Source organism: Alexandromys fortis, unplaced genomic scaffold (assembly GCF_014885135.2).
Source record: "Alexandromys fortis isolate MF-2015 unplaced genomic scaffold, M_Fortis_MF-2015_v1.1 scaffold_302, whole genome shotgun sequence".
NCBI lineage: Eukaryota > Metazoa > Chordata > Mammalia > Rodentia > Cricetidae > Alexandromys > Alexandromys fortis.
The window spans coordinates 444,131-460,522 of NW_026068267.1; the positions used below are offsets into that span (position 1 = coordinate 444,131).

The 16,392-nt window shown below is 50.3% G+C and overlaps 2 protein-coding genes and 4 non-coding genes across 6 annotated transcripts in view; 1 reads left to right on the forward strand and 5 right to left on the reverse strand.

The window, feature by feature from the left end:
* Best4 (bestrophin 4) overlaps positions 1-6,240 on the forward strand; it is a 7,768-nt gene extending 1,528 nt beyond the window's left edge. Inside the window, exons 2-10 of the mRNA XM_050131911.1 lie at positions 2,020-2,287; positions 2,372-2,466; positions 2,901-3,134; positions 3,333-3,487; positions 4,047-4,124; positions 4,757-4,933; positions 5,053-5,133; positions 5,225-5,379; positions 5,471-6,240. Of these exons, the coding sequence (XP_049987868.1) occupies positions 2,136-2,287; positions 2,372-2,466; positions 2,901-3,134; positions 3,333-3,487; positions 4,047-4,124; positions 4,757-4,933; positions 5,053-5,133; positions 5,225-5,379; positions 5,471-5,738 (1,395 nt within the window). The 5' untranslated portion in view covers positions 2,020-2,135 and the 3' untranslated portion in view covers positions 5,739-6,240. The remainder of the gene's footprint in view (positions 1-2,019; positions 2,288-2,371; positions 2,467-2,900; positions 3,135-3,332; positions 3,488-4,046; positions 4,125-4,756; positions 4,934-5,052; positions 5,134-5,224; positions 5,380-5,470) is intronic.
* Positions 6,241-10,336: 4,096 nt separating this feature from the next.
* Rps8 (ribosomal protein S8) lies at positions 10,337-12,645 on the reverse strand. Its single transcript, XM_050131876.1, has 6 exons — positions 12,534-12,645; positions 12,232-12,434; positions 11,694-11,793; positions 11,170-11,345; positions 10,847-10,976; positions 10,337-10,488 (listed from the first exon to the last, which is right to left on the reverse strand). The coding sequence occupies exons 1-6, from the start codon at positions 12,643-12,645 to the stop codon at positions 10,379-10,381; spliced, it is 831 nt and encodes a 276-aa protein (XP_049987833.1). The 3' UTR covers positions 10,337-10,378.
* LOC126494539 (small nucleolar RNA SNORD38) lies at positions 10,580-10,649 on the reverse strand. The gene has a single exon (XR_007590027.1). It is a non-coding gene; the product is annotated as a small nucleolar RNA SNORD38 (small nucleolar RNA).
* LOC126494540 (small nucleolar RNA SNORD38) lies at positions 11,057-11,124 on the reverse strand. The gene has a single exon (XR_007590028.1). It is a non-coding gene; the product is annotated as a small nucleolar RNA SNORD38 (small nucleolar RNA).
* On the reverse strand, positions 11,872-11,975 carry LOC126494541 (small nucleolar RNA SNORD46). The gene has a single exon (XR_007590029.1). It is a non-coding gene; the product is annotated as a small nucleolar RNA SNORD46 (small nucleolar RNA).
* LOC126494538 (small nucleolar RNA SNORD55/SNORD39) lies at positions 12,429-12,507 on the reverse strand. Its single transcript, XR_007590025.1, has one exon. It is a non-coding gene; the product is annotated as a small nucleolar RNA SNORD55/SNORD39 (small nucleolar RNA).
* Positions 12,646-16,392: the final 3,747 nt, after the last annotated feature.

Here is a 16,392-nt window from a genome sequence, read left to right on the forward strand (position 1 = left end):
GGACTTGGTGAGCTGAGAGAGGGGGAGAGGGGGGAGGGGGGGGAGAGAGAGAGAGAGAGAGAGAGAGAGAGAGAGAGAGAGAGAGAGAGAGAATTGGAGAGTAGGGGGTTGGGATAGATTTAGAGTTGGGGAGGAGGGGTGAACATGATTAAATACACTGTATGAAATTCTCAAAGAATTATTAAAATGCTCTGTTTTGGAGCTGGAGAAAGGGCTCAGCAGTTAGGAGCATGAACATATTATATTGCTCTCCCAGAGAACCTGGATTCAGTTCTTGGCACCCACATCAGGCAGCAAACAGCAGGCAATAACTTCAGTTCCAGGGCATCCAACACCCTCTTCTGACCTCTGTGAGCCCATGCATACATGTGGTGCACATACATACATTTACCCCCCCCACACACACACATAAATTAAAACAAACATCTAAGAGAGAGAGTAGCCAGGTGGTGGTGTCTCACACTTTTAATCCCATCACTTGGGAGGCAGAGGCTGACTGAGCTCTGAGTTCAAGGCCAGCCTTGTTTATAGAATGAGTTCCAGAGTACACAGAGAAACAACGTCTCAAAAAAACTGAGAGAGAGAGAGAGAGAGAGAGAGAGAGAGAGAGAGAGAGAGAGAGAGACCCTGAGAGCATCCAGGAGTCGAGGCATTGGGCAAAAGGATGTATGTATGTCATGCTGAGTTCCTAGATTCACACGCTCTTTCACCCTATGTGGTGCCTGACCAGGCCCTCCAGAGCCTGGGACAGAAGTCTGGCACTGTGTTGAGGCTGCTGGTGTCAAGTGCTCTAGGCCCAATTAGGCAACTTCCAGCCTTTCAAGTCCAGAAGCCGTGGCTTGGACTCCTGCCTCCAACATGATCTAGTTGTGTGACCTTGGGCAAGTCATTTGCCTCTTGGATCTATAATCCGTGAAACTGGGCACACGATGGGGTTGTGATGAAGATTCCATGAGAGGAAGATAAAATGGTGTCCTTGGCACAGTGTTTGTCTGTCCCTTAAGTTAGGACTCTGCGATCAGACACTGATATTGTGACAAGTTTACCCTAAACTGCCATCTCACCCGGAGCATAAGATAGTAATCCCTATTGTCCCTCAATTAAAGGACATGGCGTCCCCTGTGTGAGTTGTGGGGTCAGGACACCTGGCACTTTGGTTACTCAAAGACCAGCCCAGCCCCAAAGGGATAGCAGCACACACCTAGTTCCCAGAAGCAACTCGATGACAGCTCCTATCCATCAATGACAGCGCCAGTCCAACCTAGCTTTATGGGCCCAGCAGCTACTTAAGACTGTGAAGAGCGGTCTGGTTCAGTTATTCTAGGCTGCTCCCAAGACCAGGTAGGCAGGGGCGAGTGGGGGTAGGGGGCTTCTGAGACCAGGTAGGCAGGTGAGTGGAGGTGAGGGGCTCCTGAGACCAGGTAGGCAGAGGCGAGTGGATGGGGGTCCTGGGGCCTGGGATACCAGGTGAGTAGGTTTTGAGGAAAAGCTCCAAGGAAAAGTGGTGGCTCTGATTTGGAGTCGGGTCTGGTTCTCTTTCTTTATTTTTTATTTTATGTTCATTGGTATTTTGCCAGCATGTGTTTCTGTGCGAGGGTGTCAGATCTTGGAGTTATAGACAGTTGTGAGCTGCCATGACGGTGCTGGGAACTGAACCCGGGTCCCCTGGAAGAGCAACCAGTGCTTCCAAACACTGAGCCATCTCTCCAGCCTCCTGTTTGTTTTGAGACGAGGCCTTGCTATATAGCATAGGCTGGTCTTGAACTGGTGACCTCCTGCCTTGACTCCCTTGAGTGCTGGGATAGGAGACACGCGCCAGCATTCCTAACAAATTGGGGCTGTTGTCCTCAACACTTCAGAATCTAGTTAGCTCAGCTCCAGAGGTGGAAAGGCTGTGGAGGACCTCTGTGTGAGGGGCGCAGAGCTCAGCACCACTCTGCCCGACTCCATCCTGGCTTCAGCCATGTTCTGCAGAGGACAGTTTGTACTTGTCTGTCCTACAGCTTTGTCTGTCTACAGACACAGGGTGAAGATGAGTGACCGGAGATGAAGGGACTTTGGTTGGGGTGCTAGTCTTAGAGATGGGAAGACGAGCAAAGAAGACAGCCCTGTGACCTGCACCAGACTCCAGCACCATGACGGTGTCCTACACTCTCAAGGTGGCAGAGGCGCGCTTTGGAGCCTTCTCTGGCCTGCTCCTCCGCTGGAGGGGCAGCATCTACAAGCTCTTGTACAAAGAGTTCCTGCTCTTTGGTGCCTTGTATGCTGTACTCAGCATCACGTACCGGTGAGAGCAGCTCAGAACCCTGGCCCGTGAAGACCTGTGCTGCCGGCCTCCTTCCAACCCGGGTCTCTGCCCTGTGTGCCCTAGGCTGTTGCTGACCCAGGAGCAGAAGCATATTTATGCCCAGGTGGCCCGATACTGCAACCGCTCAGCAGACCTCATCCCTCTGTCCTTCGTGCTGGGTGAGGCCCCCGTCTAGTTTCCCCTGGTCTCCTGACCATGTGCTCTAACCTTTGGGTTGAGGGGACAGCTCTGGGAAGTTTCGCCTTGAGTCAATCAGCAGACAAAAGGACTAGAGCCTGGGTCCACAGTTTCTCTGGGTCACTTCTTGCCTGTCATTTGCTGGCCCCTCAATCTTCACTGGCACACCAGCTGGCCTTAAAACCCCACTCTGGGTACCAAAGGGGAGCTAGAGAGAAGGGATAATCCCTCCCTACCCTCCTAGAGAAAAGGTGTCAGAGTCAAAAATAATCCGGAAGTTTGTCTTCTCTGCCTCTTCCGGGCCCGACTTTCCCAGTCAGGGAGTGGAACCAGAAGGGCCCCAGAGTCCCATACAGTACCACCCTAATGCCTGGCACCTTTCTTTCTGGCCCTGTTATCCACGGTGGCTCACCAGGTTTCTACGTGACTTTGGTGGTGAACCGATGGTGGTCTCAGTACACAAGCATCCCCCTGCCGGACCAGTTAATGTGTGTCATCTCAGCCTGTGTGCACGGTGTGGACCAGAGTGGCCGTTTACTACGCCGAACTCTCATCCGCTATGCCAACCTGGCATCCGTGCTGGTGCTCCGTTCCGTGAGCACCCGTGTGCTCAAGCGCTTCCCCACTATGGAGCACGTGGTGGATGCAGGTGCCTGGGTGGTCGCAGCCCCTGGGTGGGTGGCTGGATGGCTTGGCTTTCCTCTCGTGATGGAAAAGTTTGACCCTTAGGGGGCGCTCCAGGATTCCAGAGAAGTCAGTGGGTCTAAGGGAGACCAGCCAGATGCTGGACTCCTAGCGCCCCCTGGCGGCAGGAGACGTCTGCACCTTACCTTCTTCACCCTGGCAGGTTTCATGTCTCAGGAAGAGAGGAAAAAGTTTGAGAGCTTGAAATCTGATTTTAACAAGTACTGGGTCCCTTGCGTCTGGTTCACTAACCTCGCCGCGCGGGCCCGCAGGGATGGACGAATTCGTGATGACATTGCTCTCTGTCTCATACTGGAAGTAAGTCAGCTTAGGGTTTGGATCTTTGGTTCTATCGCCAGCTTCAGAATAATATTTTTGGTACTTGACACTTAAAAGGCACGAACTATATGCCACACAATTTGGGGGGGGGGTGTACAAGATTACTCTCCATAGCTCAAGCTTGCCTGAAACTCACTACTTAGCCAAGGCTAGCCTCAAACCCGTGTTAATCCTGCCGCTGCCTCCTAAACTTTGGAATTGCAGGCATGAGCCACCAGGCCTAGCAACTGCGTACTTGGGAAGCATGTCCTTGTGTTGACTCACTTAGTCCTCAAAACAACCCTGCAAGACAGGTACTATCATCCCCTCTCAAAGGCAGAGTTGAGAAGCCCCTCACACAGTATGTTAGTGAAGCTGGGATCATGGACTTTCTGGCTCCAGCGCGGGAAATTTCTTCCTACCTTAAGCACCTCAGCCTGACCTGACGACCTGAGAGCCTGGGGCTCAAGCCTGGTCCAGGTCATTTTTATGTGGCATCTCCTGCTTTCTTCCTCATCTCCCTTGTCTCCTCTGACCTCCCCCTCACCTGCTTCTCTAGGAGCTGAACAAGTACCGTGCCAAGTGCAGCATGCTGTTTCACTATGACTGGATCAGCATCCCCCTTGTCTACACCCAGGTAACTGCTTACCTGCCCGGCTCAGGAACCTATTGGATGCACAATAGTGTGTGAGATCCCAAGGGCCAGAGATGGCTCTTCATCTAGACCAAGTCAGTCTCAGGAGGTACTGAACTGCTGAGGGTCATCCTCAAAAACCTTCCTCCACACCCGTAAAGATAACTCGGTCTCGAGTCAGGTAGTGGTGGCACACACCTTTAATCCCCTCACTCGGGTAGCTGAGGTAGAAGCAGGCAGATCTCTGGGTAAGAGGCCAACCTGGTCTACAAGGTGGGTTTCAGGTCAGCAGACTACACAGAGAAAGTCTTTGAAAAAAAAATAACAAAAAGATGATCCTGTCCTGCCAGGCATGGTGGCATACATCTTTAATTCCAACACTTGGGAGACAGAGGCAGAAGGATCTCTGTGAGTTCGAAGACAGCCTGGTCTACATAACAAGCTCCATCAAATACAACCAGGGCTACACAGAGACCCTGTCCTAAAAAGTGAAAACAAAAAGATTTTTGTCTCTATTTGCTACTGCCACCCAGTAGTCCATACCTAATCTACTCGGCAGACCTCTCCAGGCCCTCAAAAATGGGGACAGACTCTCTTGTTGTCCCAGGGCGCTCTGACCCTTGCGTTTCCTTCAGGTGGTGACGATAGCTGTATATTCCTTCTTTGCCCTTTCCCTGGTGGGCCGACAGTTTGTGGAGCCAGAAACGGGGACTACCGAATCTGAGGGGTCCTCTCCAGCCCTGGGGGACCTGGACATGTTCGTGCCTCTTACCACATTGCTGCAGTTTTTCTTTTATGCTGGTTGGCTCAAGGTGGGTGTGGTGTTCTACAAAGAAGACAGGCAAGGAAAAAAGAGAAGAGAAGAGGGGGGGGGGGGGGGGAGGAGGGGAGGGAGCTCTGCGCCGGAAGTCACCGTTTCTTCCATTCATAGGTAGCTGAACAGCTCATTAACCCCTTTGGTGAGGATGACGATGACTTTGAGACCAACCAGCTCATAGATCGAAACTTGCAGGTTAGGTGTGGGGTAGGGGACTGGGGGCAGATAGCCAGGTGTGCGGAGGAGAAACAGTTGTGGCTTACTGTTTGCCCTTCTGCTGGCTCAGGTGTCCCTGCTCTCTGTGGATGATATGTACCAGAACCTGCCTCCTGCTGAGAAGGATCAGTACTGGGATGAGGCCCAACCTCAGCCACCCTATACGGTGGCCACAGCCGCCGAGTCGCTGCGTCCTTCCTTTCTGGGTTCCACCTTCAACCTGCGGTGAGTCGGGATTTGACCCGGAAACTGGTGCCTAGTCCCTGGGGACCCTATGAGGATACAAACTTGTCTCTATCCGCTTTGGCCCTGGCAGCATGAGCGACGACCCTGAGCAGTGCCTGCAGGTGGAGGCGTCCCCAAGGTCCGACCTGCCGGCACCCTCCACGCAGACCCCGATGCTGGGCCGCTTCCTGGGCACAGGAGCACTGTCACCAGCTATAAGCCTGCGGAACTTTGGCCGAGCACGCGGTGCCCCCAGGACTCCGCACCTGCTTCGCTTGCGGACCGAGTTGGGTGGCGAAGAGGCTGCAAGCCGTATAGATGAGGCTGAGGAATCTGGGGATGAAGCCCTGGAACCTTGAGACTGCCACCCTGCCTTCTTCCCCAGTTGCGCTTGGAGCAACTTTCCCACTGGGGAAAGCATTTGGGGACAGCCTTTGAAAGCAAAGATGGCCAGGAGTTAGAGCTGGGGGTAGGGTTTATCTCCTTTAGCGTGATAGTGGGATAGATTGCTTGGGGGGAAGCTAGAATAAAGGCCAAATACGTAGGGCTAGAACACAGAGGCAAGGTTACCTTTTCAGGCATTGGGGAGCTAGGCCCAAAACACTGGGGGAACGCCAGCATCCCTAGAAGTCTGGCCTGGTGTCCAACCCCAGCCTCTGTGCTGCCTTTTAGTACTGAGCTCAGGAAGTGGCATTTCCAGTTTTGCGTAGATGCTGGGTGGACTGCTGCTGGCCTGTGACAGCGGTTTTAGAACCAAGTGTGAAAGTGAAAAGACATTCCTTACCCTAGTAACCTCACTCTGAAGGCAGGTCAGTGGCTGTGCTGTGGGGCCTTTATTTGCAATGCTCGCTTTTTATTTATAACGAGAATAAAGCCATTGGCTCACTGTGAATCATCACCTGGCTGCCCTCTCCAGTTATCAAAATGAAAACCGTACTACATTTATCAGTGTGTTGGAGGCCCACCTTTGCAATCAGTTCTGTCCTTCTATACTATGGGTTCCAGGGACTGAACTCGGGTCATCAGGCCTGGCACATGCCTTTACCAGTGGAGTCCTCTCGATGGCAATCAAAAACACTAACACCAGGCAGCGGTGGTTTACGCTTTTAATCTCAGCACTTGGGAGGCAGACAGGTGGATCTCTGTGAGTTTGAGGCCAGCCTTGTTTATAGTGAATTTTAGGACAGGCTCCAAAGCTACACAGAAAAACCCTGTCTTGAAAAAACCAGAGACAAAAAATTGTATCACAAGTGTATGCTGTAGAGGGCAGAGGGAGGGAAACACCTGAGTTAAATGCCAGTCTTGTCTACCAGCACAGCCAGAGCTGAAAGATAGTGTATGCCCATGGAAGCAGCATCATAGCAAGCCTGCGGTCAGACAAGGCAGGAGCTAGTGTGCCCCTCCTCTCATGTGGGCTGTGTGGATGTGGACACACTGTGTGTGGGGTCAAAGGATGTTTTCAGAATCAGCCCCTGTGCTTCTGGAAATCAGATTTAGGTCAGGCTTGTGTGACAGGCGTTTACACAGGCTGAGCCACTTATCCAAATCTTAAATGTGCAGACAATAGCACACCAGTGATAACCAATGCTAATATAGGAAGCACAAATGCTTTTACACATGTTAATGACGGAGAATACTGTTTTCAAAACAGGGATTCACTATGTAGTCCTGGAACTCACTCTGTAGAACAGGTTGGCCCTGAACTCAGAGATCCACCTAAGTGCTAGGATTAAAAGTGGGAGTCAGGAGTCACGAAGGGTGGCGGTGGTACTGAGAGGCAGAGAGAGACAGGTGGGTTTGAGGCCAGCTTAATTTACAGAGCTGAGTTGTAAGGAACAGGCTCTAAAGCTACAGAGAAACCCTGTCTCAAAAAAAAGAGGGCTGGAGAGATGGCTCAGTGGTTAAGAGCACTGACTGCTCTTCCAGGTCTACAACCACCTATAATGAGATCTGGTGCCCTCTTCTGGCCTACAGGCAGGATACTGTATAATTAATATTAAAAAGAATTAAGGGGCTGGAGAGATGGCTCAGTGGTTAAGAGCATTGCCTGTCCTTCCAAAGGTCCTGAGTTCAATTCCCAGCAACCACATGGTGGCTCACAACCATCTGTAATGGGGTCTGGTGCCCTCTTCTGGCCTGCAGGCATACATGGGGGCAGAATGTTGTACACATAAATTTTAAAAAAAATTTAAAAAAAGGAAAAACAAGAGTGTGCCACACTGCCAGGCCCAGTCAGTGTGTAACAAAAGGGAGCTGAATTTGACTTTCTCTTGAAAAGCCTCCTACATCAACTTCTTAAAACATGAGCTTCAGGGGCTGGAGAGATGGCTCAGCAATTAAGAGCACTGCCTGCTCTTCCAAAGGTCCTGAGTTCAATTCCCAGCAACCACATGGCTCACAACCATCTATAATGAGGTCTGGTGCCCTCTTCTGGCCTGCGGGCATACAAGCAGACAGAATACTGTATAAATATTTAAAAAAAAAAACATGAACTTCATTAAATTCATTAAATTCCATCGGTCTTAAGGTAGGGAGGGACAGCTAGAGATACAGCTCATGAACCTCATTTGATATTCACAGCCCTGGGGTTAGAAGGCGGTGGTGGCAGCCTTTAATCCCAAACAGATCTTGGGTTCAAGAGCAGCCAGTATTATAGAAAAACAGAAAAAGATTGTTAGGCAGGTGGTGGCAGCACACACATTCAATCCCATCACTCGGGAGGTAGACAGGTAGATCTCTGAGTTTGAGGCCAGCCAGGACTACAGAGAAATTCTCTCAAAAATCAAAAAATTAACTTATTAGAAAGGCTGAGTAGTCGTTAAGAGCACCCATTCCAGTTCCAACAGGTCCAGTGCCCTCTTCTGACCTTCTTGAGCACCAGACAAACACATGGTACACAATGTGGATGCAGACAAGACACCAAGCGGGGTGGGAGGGTGTGGGGACACGGGATGAATCTCCTGGTGCCCATCTTTAATCAACACAAAGAGATAAAGGCAAACAGACCCCTATGAGCTCACGGCTAGCCCTGATCATATTAAGCCCTGATCTCAAAAACAAACCAATTTTGGGGGCTGGAGAGATGGCTCAGTGGTTAAGAGCACTGCTTGCTCTTCCAAAGGTCCTGAGTTCAATTCCCAGCAACCACATGGTGGCTCACAACCATCTGTAATAAGATCTGGTGCCCTCTTCTGGCTTGCAGACACACATGCAGACAGAATACTGAGAATACTGTATATAAAATAATCTTTAAAAAAACAAACAAAACCAATTTTGAGGTTTTAAAACCCATCTCCTGGCTCTTACATTCAGGTAGCTGTAAATGCAGCTGCAGCTACAGTGATATACTCACTTGCTGCAATGTTCCCCACCAAAATGGCCATAGATTAACCCTCTGGAACTGTAAACAAGTCCCCCATGAACTCCAAAATTTGCTGGGGGGTTGATAGCACATACCTTTAATCTCAGAAGTCAGAGGCTGGTGGATTTGAGATCCAGGACAGCCAGGACCAGAGACCTTGTTTTAGAACATCTCCCCTCAAAGCAAAAACTTGATCTCATGTAGGACAGTGCACACCTTTAACCTCAGCACTAGTGGGGCAGGAGGCAGATCTGAGTTTGAGGTAAGCCTGGTCTATAAAAGTTCCAGGACAGCCATAATTGTCACACAGAGAAACCCCCTGCTTTAAAAACCAAACCCAGCCAAAACAAGAAACAAAACCTGCCAGGCAGTGGTGTTGCACACCTTTAATCCCAGCAGGCAGATCTCGGAGTCTGAGGTCAGCCTGGACAGAGTGAGTTCCAGAACAGGCTCCAAAGGTATAGAGAAACCCCCAAACCTTTGAAAGGTCAGACAGACAAAATGTTTGCTTAATGCCGGGCGGTGGTGGCGCACACCTTTAATCCCAGCACTCGGGAGGCAGAGGCAGGCGGATCTCTGTGAGTTCGAGACCAGCCTGGTCTATAAGAGCTAGTTCCAGGACAGGCTCCAAAACCAGAGAAACCCTGTCTCAAAAAACCAAAAAAAAAAAGTTTGCTTAATGAGCATTAAGACCCTGCACTGGATAGCCAACCACTTGGGTTAGGGTGCATAGCTGATTTTAGATAAAGTACCATTTCTCCTCTTAACTTCTCTGGGAAATCTTAAAACTTAATGTTTAAGGCAATGCATACCTCTAATCCAGCACCCAGGATGTAGAAGATGAATCTGAGCTGAAATCAGCCTGGTGGGGAGCTCCAGAGACTACCTCAAAAAAGTCCCCCAAACTTGTCAAGACATCTCTTGTAACTTGTATAACTGTATAACTGTCAGGATCCTCAACAGAATGCTCAAGTCCCCAGACTTCCCACGAACCACCTAACAAGGCTGCAAGTATAGCAGGTGGTATAGCCATGTGCTTAATATTCATACAGGCCCCCCTTCTGTCTCCCTCTGTTCCCCCTTCACCCTTCCTCCTCCATAACCCCCTGAATAAACATTCAACCTCACCCTGAAAAAAAAAATTCATACACGCAGATGCCTAGCACACACACTAACAGAGCCCTGAAAACCCAAGTCTACAAAGGGACAGTTCTCTGTCCTGACATAGAAGCACACCAGTACTGTTGGAGAGATCAGCACTGAAGAGCTCACAAGCCTCCTCTATACCAAAGTGCTCTAGGCTCCCACAAGACCCAGGAAGCTGGATGGTGGTGGCGCATGCCTTTAATCCCAGGCACTTGGCTCTGTGAGTAGTTCGAGGCCAGTCTGGTCTACCAGAGCTAGTTCCAGGACAGCTAGAGCTATTATACAGAGAACTCCCGCCTTACAAAACAAAAAGACCCAGAGTACTGACTTTATTGTAACCACTGTTCTCGAGGACTAGGCACCGGGCCTTACAGTGTGGCTGCATGGGTCAGACAGCAAAGATGAGCCCAGCTTTGCAGAGGGGAGGAGGAAACATTCCGACAATATAAATACAGAATAAACACCTTTATTACATGAGCTATGATGGATGGTTTATTTGCCTTTCCGGGCTTTGATCTTCCTCAGATAAAACTCCAGCTCCTTGCCTTCTAGTACATAGCCATCTGCTCTGCCACACTGGCCTGGTCTTGAGGCGATACAGGCTGTAAGAGAATAGGTGGTCCTTAGTAAGAGGCCCCACTCAACCTACCTCAAGCTGGTCCGATACCCAAAGGGCAGGCATGAAGCCAACTGTCTCCTCAGATACACTTTATCCTCACTTAGACCTCAGCAGCAGAACTGGACAAAGTTCTCATCACTGAGACAGCCATCAGCCAGGGCACCAACTTCCCCAACCACCACTCAGCCCGTTCCACACATGAATTCCCTCTTAGGCCTACAGCAAGCAGCAACCTCCACTCACGCTTTCTGAACCCCACTGTTCACACCTCCTAACACCTCAACAGTCAATCAAGCCGGGCAACTCCCGCCCCCAACACAGCACCCATCGATCTCACTCACCCAGAAGCTTGCCCTGCTGGAACTGCTCCTCCAGGAGACTGCTGATCTTGGCGTTCTTTTTCCTTTCATCGTATTTCTTCTGAATTTTCTTTGATCGTTTTTTGTTTAATATTTCTTCCTCCTCAGGAGTCTGAATAAAGAAAACACAAATGACTGGTCATCATTAAAGTCACCAGATCTTCCCGAACACCCCATCCCCTGACGCTTGCCTTCTTCAGCACACAAGTGTTCATCTCCTTCCTTCAGTAGCAGAACTGGACAGAATTTTCATCACAAGAAGGCAGCCCTCCCCCACCTCGTCCCCCAGCAGGAAAGGAACTCACCAGCTTGGCCCCCTTCTTGCGGCCCAGGGGCAGTGCATAGTGGGACTCGTACCACTGTCGGTACGGGGTGCTGTCAATGAGCACGATGCAGTTCTTGACCAGAGTCTTGGTGCGGACCAGCTCGTTATTGGACGCATTGTAGACGACGTCAATGATCCTTGTCTTGCGAGTACAGCCTGCGTGCCAGGGAAATTCACAATTTAGGGGCAGGGAAGGCAGCTCAACACCAAGGCACTTGCTTAACTTGTACCTGGCTCCAGCGAACACACGTTCGCTCACACAACATTCCTACCAGGGCAACTACTGGCCGTACCCGCTTCCCCAGGGTCCTTTATCCCAGGAAGGGCAAAATACCCAGCCGCTCAGCTCTTGGCCCACACTACTTTTTCCTGGAATTCAAAGCTTTTCTCAGCAATCTTTAGGAAACACCCCGCGGTTGCAGGACTCATTAGATCAGAATGGAAAGGAACTCTCCAGCTACCTCAAGGCAAACTTAAATACTCTGATACAGCCGAAGGACTCACACTCAGAACCCCAGGAAAAGTTTCCCACATCCAATCTCAGGGCACGGTACTTCTTATTGCCTCCTCGCACACGGACCGTGTGGATGCGACGAGGGCCAATCTGGAAAACACAAGAAAGCCAGAACATGGTCACCACGAAGAGAGGGGACCAGGAGAGGAACCTGAGCTAGATGGGAGGTAACAGTCAGTGTAACTATGACAAGTCCTTTCACGGGCAAGTGGCATACAGGTGACCAAGACGGCCATAACCACGCCTAAGGATACTTTTTCATCATTCTAATTACCTCCAGAAAGAAAAGCCAGGCCCCGCAAACACAGCAGGAACTGCGGCAAAAAAAGTCCCAACGTTACAGGGCTAACACGAAAGGAGCCCACCCCTAGGCGTCCTGCAAGGCCTGGTCCCCAACATGTGCCCATGAGAGCGGGGGGCCCCGACCCTGGGTTCTCCAGGACTTCCCTCCGCCCGAGGACACGTGCGAGACGCCCAGCCTCCCAGACAGGGCGCTCGGACAAGAGACCCCCCGACTCCGGCACCCACCTTAGTGTTAGCCGCAGGCCGTCCCAGCTCATACTTCCGCTTCTTGTGGTAGGGCTTTCTCTTGCCCCCGGTCTTGCGGCGCTTGTGCCAGTTGTCCCGAGAGATGCCTGTGTGCGGGAGCAGGGACGCAAGCCTGAGCGATCGGGCCTCGGTGCCGGCGACCCGGCCAGCTCCGGGGCCCCGCTCGGCCGGCGGGCCGCACACTCAGCTCTCCAAGGTTGGCCTCCCCACGACGCAGTCGGGAGTATGCAGCACACCTAGGTGTCATCATCCGCGTGCGGCCCGCGGCAGCCATGATGGGCCGCTCGCAGCCTGGAGCCCGGAGCCCGGGAAGCGGCCGCGGGGATCTCGGCGGCCCAAGCCCACGGCCGGCCCTCCCCACGTGGGCTCGTGGCCCACGGTCGGGAAGAGCATGCTCCTGGCAGGGCTGCGGGGCAGGATGGAGACGGATGGCGCTCGCTCCCCGCAGCCCGACCCGGCCCACAGCAACACTCACCCATCGCTCGGCGCTGGCAGGAAAGAGGAAGCGCAAAGCTTCACGGTCCGGTTTCTAAAACTCAGCCCCGCCTTCTTTACGTCTCTTCCGGTTCCCGGGAAGGACCCGGGGCCTCGAGGATCCTGGGACGCCAGGGAGGGTGCAGACCCCTGCGAGGTCCCTTGACCTTGGGCAGACTGGAGCCAGCCTGCTGTGCGCCGTTAGACGACGTGAGAGGTCACACTTGCCCGCTGTTGTGCTTACGTTTTTTGTCCTTAATTAATTTATTTATTTTGGGAGACCGGTCTTCTGTAGCCTAGGTCCTCTGTTTCCACCTGCCGAGCAAACTACGCGGGAATTAAAGGCGGACACTACCGTGCGGTCCACACCTTAGTGTGTTTTTTGTTTGTTTGTTTGTTTTTGTTGTTGTTTCCCCGTTTGTTAGTTTGTTTTTAAAATTACACTTGGCAGGGCACGGCTCACGCCGTCCATTCGAGTTCCCCAGAGGCAGAGGCAGGTGGATTTCTGAGTTTGAGGCCAGCTTGGTCTACAAAGTGATTTTTAGGAAAGCCAGGTTCACATAAATAGACCCTGCCTCGAAAAAGAAAATAAAATAAAATTAAACTTATCTGGCCTACGTAGGTGGGCAGGGGGCTCGTGGCTGGAGTAGGAGAGTGAGTACTTGAGTGAGTCGGTTAGGTCCCCGCCTACCCTGTGGGACCCGGGGTCTTCTGTTTCTCGTTCGTTTTTGAGTGTAGTTTTGCTGGCAGCAGAAGTTGGGTATCAGGCAACCACTCTACCAATTCAGTTATACCCTTGTTACGAGCTGGGGGACTTCAGCTCCAGGTTCTTTTCGAGTAGTATCTATGAGGACTCTGTGCCCTTCTCCCCAGAGAGTGATGAGTGACCAGACCAAGCAAGAGAATTGTTTTTATGATGATTCTTTACTAGCAACTTCAATATCCAATGCATCGATGGGGTTACAGTCTCAATAGGCATGGGGGATTGATAATGGGCAACACACAGGCACTTCAATATCACAATTATTAATCCTACTAAACCTAATACATAAAACCAGTCATAACCTTAATCTAACTTATCACATTCATACAACACTTCTTAACCTTAATACAACTTATCCATTACTTATCTATAACCTTAATACAACTTATCCATTAATTATCTATAAAACGCTTCTTAACCTTAACTTATCCATTAATATTTCCTAATCTTATCAATTATCCATAAAATATCTCTTAACATTTCACACATTAACATATGTATTAACACATCTATGCTTTTCTCTTAACCTCTCATACACACATGAAATAGCATCATACGACCTGATATTACCTGGCTTAAAAAGGGCTTTTTGAATTTCTTCAGGCTGGGCTCTTGTCCGCACTGGGGGCTGGGTAGCGAAGATCGACTCTTGACCCTGTAGTCTGCGCTTGGGAAATAAGGTCCTGATGTTCCAGGCTGGTATCTGGTAGGGGCCTTGGACTTGGCTTTCGGGTGACCGAGTCTCGGGAGACAAGGCTTTTAGTTCTCCACTCTCAAAGATAAGGCTTTGCTCTCGGGATGGCAAAGCGTTCTGTCTGCTCAAAAGACGAAGCTTTGCTTACGGGATGGCAAAGCATTCTAAAAGGCAGAAGTATCTAGTCTGTTCTCGGGAGACAGACCTTCAATGTCCACTCTCAGGGAATGAGGATTTGCATTCGGGATGCAAGGCGTTAAATATCTGTTTTCGGGAGACAGAGCATTAAATGTTTAGGCAAGGCATTCAATATTGCTGCTTTTCAGGAGGCAGGCTAGGAGGATCTCTCTTTCCACGAGGGCCTGATGCCAGAGCCATTGTGAGAAGTGAGATAACCGCCCTGCTTCAGCCACCTCTTTTAAGTCAGTTCAAAATTGCCCCTTGTTTGATCCTTCCGATAACCAGATGTCCTAGGTTATCAGTATCAACTGGCCACAGAAGGGTGGGGGTCCCTCTTGTGTGGCAAGATTATTTCGTTACCACGGTTGCTGGGTGCAGCTCCCACATCTGGCAGGGCCAGATGGGTGTGGCAGCCTTCAAGCGGGCAAATGTTCTCTTAATATTTCACCTTAGTAGGGGGTAAGAGCATTGCCTGCTCTTCCAAAGGTCCTGAGTTCAATTCCCAGCAACCACATGGTGGCTCACAACCATCTGTAATGGGGTCTGGTGCCCTCTTCTGGCCTGCAGGCATACACAGAATATTGTATACATAATAAATAAATATTAAAAAAAATATTTCACCTTAGTAATTTTCCATACCACACACAAAAAGAAATGCTTTTACATTACACCGTTACATTCATTTTTGTTCTATAAATTTCCTGCTCTATCTACACTACAGATTCCCCTTTATTTATTCATTCAGAGGAATCTGCTTCCATGCTCATTACAACCCTGTTAGCTTCAAACCCGGGAAAAATGCTTGATGTGCCTGCTTAGCATATGGAAGCAGACCTGACCCAGGTTCTCCCAGCATGCCTCAGTTCCTACGAGTTTCAGGCTCTGGCGGGCATACCCTGCCCTCTGCCCTGACTCTCCAGCCCTGGCGATGGGCTGCCCTTCTCCCAGAGGCTCTACCCTATAGAGAGAAGACATTCAGACATTTTAATCACCTGCTCCTTTTTGTGCCTTTGACCTCCAGGCTGCGGCGCCTGGTTCCTGGGTCTCCCCTCTCCTTTTCCTTAACTCTTACCCCTTATGGCCCAGCTCAGTTTGGTCAAGTCCACTCCAGATTCTCCCAGATATCTCAGCTTCTACCTATGGTCTCCCCCTTATCATAGTAAGCTTTCTCCTCCACCATACCTAGGAGCAGCCAAGCCCCCTTCCTTTTTATTTTTCATTCATACTCCAGTTCTGGAATACAGTCTGTCTGTCTGTCTGTCTGTCTGTCTGTCTATCTAATTTTGCCCACGCCTTAGATCCCAGCTCTTGAAGGCAGAGACCAGCGGATCTCTGTGAGTTCAAGGACAGCCAGGGCAGTTACACAGAGAAACCCTGTCATCTCAAAAAACAGATTCAGCCGGGAGGTGGTGGCGCACGCCTTTAATCCCAGCACTCGGGAGGCAGAGGCAGGCGGATCTCTGTGAGTTCGAGGCCAGCCTGGTCTACAAGAGCTAGTTCCAGGACAGGTTCCAAAACCACAGAGAACACAGAGAAACCCTGTCTTGAAAAACCAAAAAAAAAAAAAAAAAACAGATTCACCCAGCTCTGCTTCCCACATGCAGCTCCCTTATTTTTAAATTAAATTTCAAAATAAATATCCCCACAGGTAGCAGAGATTTGATAACCCACTCAGTTTCTGCAGTTGCATGACCAGACAGCCACCCTAAAGTTGTCTTCAAAAACAGTTTGGGAGCTGTTAACTCCCAAACTGTTCTGCAAAATGTGGCCAGCTAGAGGAGTAGAGAGAAAGTGACCAGACAGGGCTTATTAGGTCACAGGGAAGTTACTGAAGAACCCCAAGCAGGACTAATTTACCATTCCTCTGGCTATTTGACAGTGGGTCACTTCTTTCAGACATGGGAATCAGCCACAATTCTTTGTGCAGAAATTCAGATTTTAAAGGATACTTATGGCATCTTAGACTTCTTTTGCCACAAGGCAGAAAATGCCTGTATTTCATAAACTGAGGGGTTGGGAGTTTAGCTCA

Excerpts from the sequence above, each read along its gene's own strand:
- Rps8 (XM_050131876.1), bottom strand. The coding sequence starts at position 12,645 with ATGCTCTTCCCGACCGTGGGCCACGAGCCCACGTGGGGAGGGCCGGCC. Across the intron at positions 11,794-12,231 it reads GGCCTGCGGCTAACACTAAG|ATTGGCCCTCGTCGCATCCA; the intron begins GTGGGTGCCGGA and ends TGTGTTTTCCAG. Across the intron at positions 11,346-11,693 it reads CTTTTCCTGGGGTTCTGAGT|GCTGTACTCGCAAGACAAGG; the intron begins GTGAGTCCTTCG and ends CCTGGCACGCAG.